The following is an 11,315-nucleotide window of genomic DNA, read 5'->3' on the forward strand; positions in this document are numbered from 1 at the left end:
GTTGACACCGAGCAAAGCGCAGCGTCTGGAATCGCAGATTGCAAATGAATTTGCATATTCCTTTTGGCGTAGCGCCAGTCGCGATCGCGTGGACCAGACTCGTGTACTCGTAATCGCTTGTCGGAGCACCGTCTACTTAATTTGATGTGTTTATTCTTACAACATGGAGACTTGAGCGGTCTTATCTCCATTGCTGGAGCTTGCTTTGATGTTTTTCAGTCGTAAATTCGGCGCATAACGCGAACGATCACCTTTAGACGTGATGTTCCGTTCGCTCTAGCCAAATCTATTGTTATATTTTTAAATCAATAATTAAGATTCATTATTCTGGCATCTTACAATAATTAATAGTTATATAGGTGGCGTTTTAATCTGGTATTCGCTCATCTAATTGCCAGTCTTATAAGGAGTGTGCGCTGACGTTATGTTGAGTCATTGCGGCCTTGTATACCAGTACCACATTATGTGCAAAATACACGTAGCTTATGTATACCATAGCCGTTTACATTACGTGCTTGCTGAAGCGGAGACTATTGTTTCATGTTGCCCTGAATATATAGCATAAAACATTGTACTTTCAGTATACTTTTTGGGTTTGATTTAAACCAAACATCCAGCTAAACAGCCCCTCTTGTCGGTCCTCCTGACCGAATCTTGACTCGTCTTTTTGCATTTTTGCGAGAACAATTTTGACCATCACACACAAGGTAAAAGGTTAAATCATTTTTGACGTTACCTGCCGATATACAAAACACAATTTAAACCCAAGGAGCATCTTAAAAACTCGCGTAAGTACAATTTAAAAGCTGGTTTTGATAATACGCATTTTCCTTTCATTACCATTAATCTATGAGTAATTAACAATAAATCTTAACGCTTGATACAACTTGGCTCAGGGCATAAACTCTGCTGAATAATGTATTTTTCAAGACAATGAGAGTGAGTTCATCTCTCCTTATAGCCGTGATAACGTGCGCGTAGGCGTAACGGCGTATGATCAAACTGATTACACAGGGTCTTACGTCATTTTGGATGTAAACGTTCTATACCTGTGTACGTAATATTCTAATCGTTTTGGACGTAGGCAAGCGATAGCCGCTTTCAAGCCAGCATACACAGTCATCGAGTACGCCTAGTGAACTCAAATCTCAGAGAGACTCCCAGTCTTTTGAGTGTCGGCGACTGACTAGAAAAATGGTGTCGCTGCGCATTTGTGCCAATGTTGCGGCCAGCAGCAGCCATAGAGATGTAGCCATGGGGTCTCTCTTATGGTTCACTGTTTTTTAACCCCCGACGCAAAAAAAGAGGTGTCATAGTTTCGAGTCTTAGGTATACGGCGGGAATAATCGATCCCGAAACCGACTTTCCCCGAAATCGTGTGTTTACAGAGTTGCTTTTAGATTGTCGGTTTGATTGCGGCGGACCGCTTCGTTGCCATTTTAATCGACTCTCGCTAGATTTATGATGATATCACGATGGAGATTGATTTGACAAGCAAAATATTTAGATAGATTTATCTGTGGGATTGAAAACTATTTATAACCTACACACAGCCAAAGTGGCCAAATATATCGTGACACACCTTGTCGTCTATCACGATATGTTTGATGTTGACTGTACAGTAAAACCTGCTTATAAGAAGATTCTAAAGGGACCACGCCAAAAACGCGTTCTAAGCGGTAAAAAGAGAAAAAAAATATATGAAGAAGTCTGTTGAAAACCGGTTGCACCGGCGTTAAATGGCATATCACGTGGTAAATCGTTTTAAAAACATTCTGTATAGGACATTTGACATACTGATTAAACCATGACTATCAATACATTGTAAAGAAGACATCACACACATAGTAACAGAAGAGAAAGTAAGACGGTCGTCATCTAAATAAGGTGCAATAATGAGATTGTACAGAATTGAAGCCTCACCCGGCCGACGTTATTCACGCAGTATCGACCAAGGGAAGCCAAGCGAGTCCGCGGCCTACAAACACACTTCGACCTACGTACGTACAGCGATGACTGACCACTGATGATCCTTTTGTCGTTGCAATAAAGTTTATTATCAGTTAAGTGTTAGTATGAACAGACGTGGACACGGCTACGATGTCAATCGAATCGATTATTCTAGTATTATCTGTACCCATTTTAATAAAGTGCATTTTCATGTTTAGGGGGCGGAAGCCAACGTTCCAAAAATATATTTAAACGCCACTAAGACACTGACAAATAGTATCACCAAATATGTGTACAATGTACAAAACGCGAGACTTTAAATTTAAAGTTTTATACTTACTGACAAAATGGTCAACGGTGGCTTGTAAAATGTTTATGAACTTGACTGTACTTACCAAAATGACACACGAGTTAGTTATTAACTTATTACGTTAATGGCCTAAGATGACTTAAACGTACAACTTAAAATCAAGGTCAGCACCATCAGTTTTCGAAGTACTTACGAGTATCTGCTTAAGCCAAACGTTAGGAATGGTATAGAAAGAGTTTCTGAATATTTTAAACTTTCTGAAACATTACATTTAATTTGCAATATTATATACCCTTACAAAGAGTCATAACGAGCTCGACTACATGAAAACGACATGTTACTCACAGCATGTAATAATTTGCGGTAACTGTTTATATCCTGTTTGTTCACTCGTTTATGATCCCATTATCCTCACTACACCCGGCGGGAATTCCTTAAACAAGTATCCTTAAAACCGCACTTGTCCTTGACTAAACGGGTTTTTCATAAACATTCTGCTTAACAATACAATGTGGTGTTTGTTATTAATAACTACCCGGAGTTTCCAAGGTGTGGGAAACTATGCAGAAACAAACGTTCTTACTTCAAGGCAACTCCATTCCTTCGCCCACCACCCTTAAGAGCACCATATCACTACACCTTATAATATAAAACAAAGTCCCCCGCCGCGTCTGTCTGTGTGTTTGTTCGCGATAAACTCAAAAAACTGAACGGATTTTCATGCGGTTTTCACCCAATAGAGTGATTCTTGAGGAAGGTTTAGGTGTATAATTTGTTAACCCGTGAGAAGCCGAGGCGGGTCGCTAATTACAGGGTAGAGACGCTATAGTATATAAGGAAATCGTTTTAGTGCGCACTGCGCACGACATGTCTGCAAACACGTCGATTTGTGTGTCCTCTAGGTTCCCTAGGGCATGTCAACCGCGATGTTTCTGGACCGATACGACCTTTAAACCATCAAGAAAAGAGCATACTCCCATATTAAAGGCCGGCACCGCACTATTGTAACCCCTCTGGTGTTGCAGGTGTCCATGGGCTACGGTAATTGCTTACCATCAGGCGATTCGTCTGCTTGTATACCTTCTTTTATCATAAAGACGGAGTGGAGCGTCGCCATTCTGTATGAAATTACTCATTCTGTGCCACCGCCCACCACCCTTAAATGGCAACGCCATATCCTGGGAATCGCCTATTGTGTTCAGCGCAAATACTAACGAACTTCACCCGGACACGATAACTCAATTGATAGTTCTTTCCGCGCGCGGAATAATAAAGTGACTTGACTGGGATTGGTTCAGGTTCATCCCTACTGCAGACTTCCATAAACTGAAACGTCAATCGCCCTAAAATTGGTGATGCGAAATGATTCCGCTATATAGAAATAAAGCCTTCCGCTATATAAAGATGACAGGGGGAGGTAATTATGATAGGCTCAGGCCGAAATCGTGATTGTTTGTTAATACAGACGACGGCGACGCGACGAACTTGGCAAAAACAATCGAGTATCACGTTCTCTGCTTCCGCGTATGCATTAAGCTTCCTAAACGTTTTCATTGTGCAATTGATACTGATCTTCAGAAGAGAAGTAAATAGGTTTCAAAGAAATGGTGTTATTTATTAACGAGCCCATAGTGACTTAGTGACCCACTACTGCGTCCCTCCTATCCATCCAGGTATCCCTGTGACGTCTCCTGGAAATGTCTAAAGGCGTCAAACTCGGCTGGGTGATGGATATTCCGGCCCACATGTCATCCGTAGGTGTCCCCTGCTATTATTGCACGCAATGCAATGTTTGTTTACGGATGATAATGACCATTGCCTACCATCTGGCTAAAAGAGCGCGTTGACAAATGATCTGGGCCCAGGTGCTAGAACAAGTGACCGGAATGCGGCTGCATTCTCGAAAGTTCGTATCGCGCGGCCGGTATAAATAGCCCGCGGTCCACCTCGCAAAGGTTAACCCACAATTAGACGCGCCAAACTTAACCCCAACTTATTTTTGCACATTGATTGGAGCGTTCACCCTGATATCAACGCCAGGTACGATCCTTTTGGTCTTATGCAAGAATGTACATGGATATAAACGAGAAACTGGTTTTGTAGAATACAAAACTGCAGAAATTCACTTACCGGAATCAATATAATGTAAAAAGTAACAATTGAACTGAACCGATTGAATTGCGAAGAGGAATATTGCGAGATATTATGGAGGATCAAAAATATATTGGGAAAGGCAGTGTGGATAATTAAATCCTCGTATCTATTTGTTACAAACTAGTAAGTTTTTATTAGTAATAAGCATTTTAGAATTTTAATGAGCATCTAAATCCCTCCCGATCTTGCTCGTAAATTATTCTATTTCGCGGTTTCGCCGAGATGCGGTCGTGCGGATCACGCTCCCCGCCGTATTGTTACGGCTGTGAATTATTCAAACATACGCCTTACACCGGATGCAAATCCGCGGGCTTATCCGAGACGGAATCTGAATTCGGCCCTTGTCGAGACTGTAACCGTAAAAATACGCTCCCAATGTGGAAATTTTCCCCTATGTTAGCATGTTAAAAATGCAACGCGCGTCGCAGATTGTTTGTCCACCATGTGTTGTCCAAACATTTCAGCGCGGAATTTTTAATGGCTGCGCCCTCGACAAGCTTTATGGATGTGTTAACGCTGATAACACTGACACAGCAAACAACTCGCCATGTTCGCCCAAAATTCGGCCGTTACTGTGAGGATGATTTAATCAACGGCCGGCAATGATGTCACTGCCATACCAACATGCTTCATTGTGCAAAACGCTCGTCACTTGCCAAAATTACTCCTTTTAGTAATTTTAGCCCAACGCTAAAGCTTACATAGTCGCCTGTATATATTTTCATGGCGCATTTATGGGCAATTCGAATCATACGCCTTCATAAGTCTTTATTGCGCCGTAAATATAACTCGTGACGTTCCAGAAACCTATTGTTTCCTTGATGCCCATCGGGGCATCCATATTGTTTCCCGGAATCGTCGGCATTAAAGCGATTTGCTGCAGAAATGTCGACATTTCAGAGTATGATTGTTTCCCGGTTTCATTATAGATATAAATTATAATGCTATCGGTGTTTATGAAACAATGGGCCTGTCCCAATTGAAATGGTCTATCCGGTCTAATAGCTTCGGGAGCTATTGAGACACTAATCTATCGTTTGTCTCCGTCTCGCCTGATTGAATAACCCCATCGTATGGCACCTCATTTCCTTATTCTTTCAACTTTATTATGAGTAACTACTTCCCTTCTGTTTCCAATTTTATTAGCATTTATTTCTGGATCGTCAATTAAGATCTCTCATATCCTTCGTTGGCGTAAACAAAGCTTGCTCTAGGAATAATATTTACCGTATGAGAAAATATTCCATTATGCCAGGTGCCAAGGCTGGCTCCGTGAACTTCGATGCTGCTGATGATATTAACATGCGGATTGATTAATGAGTACTAATTAGCGTTGCGTCATCGTTTACGAGAAACGCTCTCCTTGGGTGTTCTGGACTAAATATTGAAAATGTTTTTAAATTTAGGTTATATTTTACAAACATAGAGTAGGTTGACATAGAATTTTTACTTCAATCATAAAACCCTGTGAAATTTAACACGTCATTGATAATATTTTGTCCCTATCTGTCATTGTGACATTTTTGTTTGTTTGAGACATAACTTAACAGAGGTATGCAAAATTTTATGAATGAGGTTAGGCTTTAGGTATACAAGACGGAAGCATATTAGATGATGTCAGTCAGTCAGCACATTGTCTTAGTCATAAAGGCCCCTTCTTTAGGTACGACTTCCGGTGAACATATAATATGACTAAATCGATCGTTACAAGTGAAACTTCAAGGCTGCCTAAATGAAATTGCTTTATTATTATTTCAATGGAAACAATTGATAATAAATAAGTTGACGTGAGTCACGCCAACCAAAACTTGTTATTATGGACTTGGTGAGACTTGGATAAACGCGTGAATTTCTTACTAACATTTCTTACAATACACTTAACTTTTATAGTTAAATCAGTACATGCTGGCGGGAACATGCACAAAGCCGTGACGAGTGGCGAAAGACAGGGGAGGCCTTTGCCCAGCAGTGGGACACAATATAGGCTATTAAAAAAAAAGTTAAAACAGTAATTGAATTGCCCTTCACTAAACTCAATGGCTTGTGTTTTTGGTAGTTAGAAAACAACCAAATATTTGTATTCATCACTCAAAACACTTACCGGGATTCGAATCATTTGATTTGCTTACATATACAAATTCACTATCTAGGCCAGAAAATGTGTTTAACATACCGAACAACATCCAACGAATTGCGAAAGTAACCCTTACTCTTATCGTTTCCAGGCAACGGCACGATAGACTTCCCCGAGTTCCTCACAATGATGGCTCGCAAGATGAAAGACACGGACAGCGAGGAGGAGATCCGCGAGGCGTTCCGCGTGTTCGACAAGGACGGCAACGGGTTCATATCCGCGGCCGAGCTGCGCCACGTCATGACCAACCTCGGCGAGAAGCTCACCGACGAGGAGGTGGACGAGATGATCCGCGAGGCCGACATCGACGGCGACGGACAGGTCAATTACGAGGGTACGTACATACAACACTACTATGGCTCATAGGATATGTAATGCGGGCTGTACACGCTCGCGGAGAGACCTCGAGACAAGTGTGTACATGCTGCTCCCTTCTCGTCTCGCTCTTCCTTGTTTCGTCTCACGCTTCTTCGATTGGATCGACGAGTGTGTACAGCCGACAACAAAATAGGGCAAGCAATCTCCAAACTTCCCGAAAAAGAGCTGAATTCCATGCAATCCGGTCCGCGAAAAGGAAGCGTAAATTGCTCTCGGTTCAAAAAGTTTGGAGATCCCTGGAATAGGGAATGCTCCCGGTACTGATTTTGTGTGGCGAGAACTGATAATACCTGGTTCTGTATAGAAATCGTACTGGGAGTACACCCTGCGACAGAACTGGCACAAGCTTTCCGCTGGTCCTATTTGGTCTCACTGGAAACACTTAATCTGAAATTAAACGTTGAAATTGTAAAACCATAAACTAATAATAAACTCTACTCTCGATTGAGAGCGAGTTGAAATATCAAGGCATTCAAGGAAAGCTTGTGTAATGTGTAAGCACTTGAGCTCTGAAAGATCGTGCTGTACCTTCTGCTTAAATTTGAAGAATTACATAGTTACATATTGGCTGTTGTAACAGGTGTGATATTATGCGATAGTCATACAAGTGAAAATCAACTAGATAAGGCAAGGGGAGATACAGCACGATATTACGGCAAGTGAAATCAACACCCTTCGGACCTGGTGGGTTCAGTGGCGGTTGTTTTTTTGTATTAACACTGAATAAAATTTAAACCGCGCCACTGAAAGAAGAGCTCTGGTCATCTTAAACAGACTTAAATCACGTCATGGTCTTTTTAAATAAAGTATCCCATATCTTTCGCGCATCATTTACAAATAGAAAAAGATGCGGATACTAAAACTGATGCCATAGTAGGTACTTGACCTACAAGTGAATGAAAATATCGTAGAAATGGCTTCGTAAACACAATACATAATATAATAGCGTCTAATATTCTGGCACTTCATTGACAACGCGTCACAACATGCCACATTCATACCATACTGAAATCTATGATAATGTTCTAGCTTGATTTAAGACCATATAGCCATTTGTTATGTCAAAGAATGTATTGTCTTTGTCTGTCAATGTCATAAATGTTTGTACAAAAGATGTCCAGAACCTTCATTTAAATATGTAGTACTGTAAAAATATTACAGCCCTCCCTATAGATGCGATTCAAAAACAATGTTATGGCTGTTGAGGCTCCTCCTAAACTGTGGAATGTCTCTGGCGCCAAGCCTTTGTTGTCTCGATGCTAAGCCAAAATGACTGGAAAATGTGGGTACAATGAAGACCATAGAGGTAGTTTTGGCTCAGCAACATGTATAAATGGTCATAGTATGTGTAAGCTAGGAGAATACCACCCTCTAGGCTCCCCGCATGCCGCGCACTAACCCTGTGGTGGAGCTATTTCCACTCCAGACTCGATAAATTTCCCCCCGCGAAAAGTTTACTCGCTTCCAACGTTTATGATACTCGTGATTTAGGAACCTCCAAAATTTTAAATAATCCGAATCCGTTTGATACTCGTAAATTACCGGAGCGCTTACATACCGTCATTAAGTTCAGAGGAACGAACGTTGATGCTGTAAATATGGCAGCCATGAATGTCATGATCCTCCGTGGGTTGCGCGATATTGCGTATTATTATGGTACCGGTTGAAACCTCGTCACAAAATCGCATCACAAAAACAAGTAAGCGCAGACATGTAACAAAGAACTCGACATGTATACGGGTAAGACGAGCGCTGCATGGATACAGTGTAATGTTTCTGCAATTATAAAAAAGCGTTGCGTTTGGGCGCGCGCCAACGTCACGAGGCGATGCGCCGGTTGTCAACAACGCGTACGAGAGTAGGTAAATGTCGAGTCGAGGCGAATAACACCGTATTCTGAGCAAAATTTGACGCAGTTTTCAAACCCAAAGAGTTTTCAAACAGCGCGAATTCGAATTGACCGTGCAGAGTAAAAAACGCCGTAAGGTCTTGACCTTACAAATTCATATTCATATTCTCTAAATTTAGATTCGTGGTTAGGTAAACAAGCGCTGGTTAGTAGTTTTTTGTTTTCCGCTTTTTATTCGCGGTCTTGTGTTAATTTGAGGCATGAAATTAAGACCAACGAAAACCGAACGAGCATCTTGCAAGAGAGCTTAGTATCATGCAATAATATTCTACACGACGAAACCCGGAAAATATTTAACACCGTCGATTGCTGAGTCATAAGAACGTATATATTTTTAGGAGTTTCGTTGTGTACAAAATTATTTCAAATTCTGTAGAAATCCCTTAAGAATGCGTAGTTCCGTGGTATTCCACTAGTTGATGTTGCCTGTAGTATTCGGGCGGGCCAAGCTACAGCTGGTTTCTCTCTTGCAGACTTCCATGCCCTCGCCAAACTCGTATTCTCGCGAGCCGCCGACCAAACCCCCTCGTAACTAACCGACAATAACGCTGTGATATACCTTGTAGTACGGCCTACGACAATAGGTACCTGTTCTGAATGGTTTGATCTTACTGTGCCTTCACCCTGTTAGCTGCCCCGCCCACCCGCATCTCACTCTTGGGTCCTCACATTACGATCCGGCAACCGCATCTGTTGCTGGCTCTGGATTTTAGTAGAATTGTCGATTGTAACTTTGTCGATTCATTAATACCCCTTGAACGCCACGTCTATCGTGCGCCGTGCGTTATCGTAATATCTTTGATATTGAGCCTTTCGCGTCAGTTGACGTCTTTGCCGGTCAAAAGTTAAGCTCGGATAATGATGGTCGCTTTTATGTTTGGGGATAAAAATAAACCTTCCATCATGTTCTGATAAATTATTAAACTAGTGCAAAGACGTTATAGGGCATTTTCATTTTAACGTGTACTTTAAAGCGCGACTTATATTGTGTGTCATGACAATTGCTAATACACAGTTAAGTGAAAATGCCCTAACAACAAGTTACGTAGCGACAAAGATACAATCGAAGTTCTACAATGGGAAATTTAGGACGTTTTTCTGTTAATACTGGTGCATGTGTCTAATATCTGTATAGCGTTTAGTTGTGGAAATACCACGGAGGGTGGTATTTCTCCCGACCCCGTAGTGGCATGACCAGGCGAATGTTACCGGTCTGTATGTTGTTCGTTTCGTACATCAGCACACCTGTCGTCACTGTCCATCCGAAGGGTTTGAAACTATCGATTTATCTATCTATCGGACTGTCCTTAGCGGCCCTTCTAGTGCATCTCAAATCGTATCGGTTAATTTATCTGTCGTGTTTAATTATTCGTACTAACATGCCTCGCCACGCCGCTCGGCCTCCAAGTCCGCCTCCACTGATGCAATGTTTGTTTGTTTGTTTTCAGAATTCGTCACCATGATGACGTCGAAGTGAGCCGCCGGCTAGTGTGTGTGTAAAAAGCAGAGAATTCAAATATACATTTTGTTTCATGACACACAATATTACCATCGTATCGGACCTGCATTTCTCTAGTGTTTGCGATAAATTTAATAATTGACATCGTTTCAGTCGAATGTTATTTAACGCAGGCGCGGCGCGCCGGCGCCTCCGCCTCCTCTTTATTTAGATTTTAAACTATTCCGTTAATTTTACTATGTAAGAAACAATTTTAACTGTAGCGGTACAAAGGGAAACGAATAGGTGTGAAACGTCGCAATGTGATGGTAGCGGCGGCTGCGTGCAGCGTGTGGCTCGCGTGTGGCGTGCGTGCGGCGTGCCTGTCGCGTGCGTGCGGCGTGCCTGTCGCGTGCCAGCGGCGTGCGGCTCGCGTGCACGCCGGCCGCCGCGTGCGTGCCTGCTGCGTGCTTGTTGCGGCCGGCTGTGTCGCCGCACCCGATACATTTTAATGTCATTTTTTTTTTCAAGTATGAGATATTTATAAAGTACGTGATGAATAAAAACTTTAAAAAAATCCCAAAAAAATATACTATACTGTGCCCGTAAGTCCGTAGCGGCGAGCGCTCGGCTCCCTGTGCGTTCGCGATCATAATAAATGTTTAAATTTAACTAACTCGGTAAACGAAATTAGATTTATTGGTACTGCATTTGTAACTGTAAATGACTTGATAAATATTATATTTCTATTGTTGGTGAAACTTATTCTATCGAAATGGAAACTCCGCTCTGTTATCCTATCGACACACTTGATTCATTCTGTTATTAAATTACTTATACAAAAGACATACTGAAAATAAATGTTTCTTCATTTTTAGGTCAATAAGCATCGGTGTTTCATTTCCAACCGGGTACGAATGATTTCGCCTATTACCTATACATATAACCTTGTTTATAATTTTCAGATACTGAAATGACTATTCAGTGTTGCCTGTGTTTTGCATTGCTTACCTAAATAGTGATGTGATTATATAAACGAGAG

At 41.6% G+C, this 11,315-nt stretch overlaps 1 protein-coding gene across 3 annotated transcripts in view; it reads left to right on the top strand.

The window, feature by feature from the left end:
• The window catches only part of LOC134794459 (calmodulin), a 40,200-nt gene extending 29,040 nt beyond the window's left edge, over window positions 1–11,160 (top strand). For all 3 annotated transcript variants that reach the window (XM_063766274.1, XM_063766276.1, XM_063766273.1), the window contains exons 3-4: window positions 6,640–6,882; window positions 10,284–11,160. In XM_063766274.1, coding sequence (XP_063622344.1) covers window positions 6,640–6,882; window positions 10,284–10,312 — 272 coding nt within the window. In that variant the 3' untranslated portion in view covers window positions 10,313–11,160. The remainder of the gene's footprint in view (window positions 1–6,639; window positions 6,883–10,283) is intronic.
• Window positions 11,161–11,315: the final 155 nt, after the last annotated feature.

Source organism: Cydia splendana, chromosome 10, assembly GCF_910591565.1.
Source record: "Cydia splendana chromosome 10, ilCydSple1.2, whole genome shotgun sequence".
Taxonomy (NCBI): Eukaryota; Metazoa; Arthropoda; class Insecta; order Lepidoptera; family Tortricidae; genus Cydia; species Cydia splendana.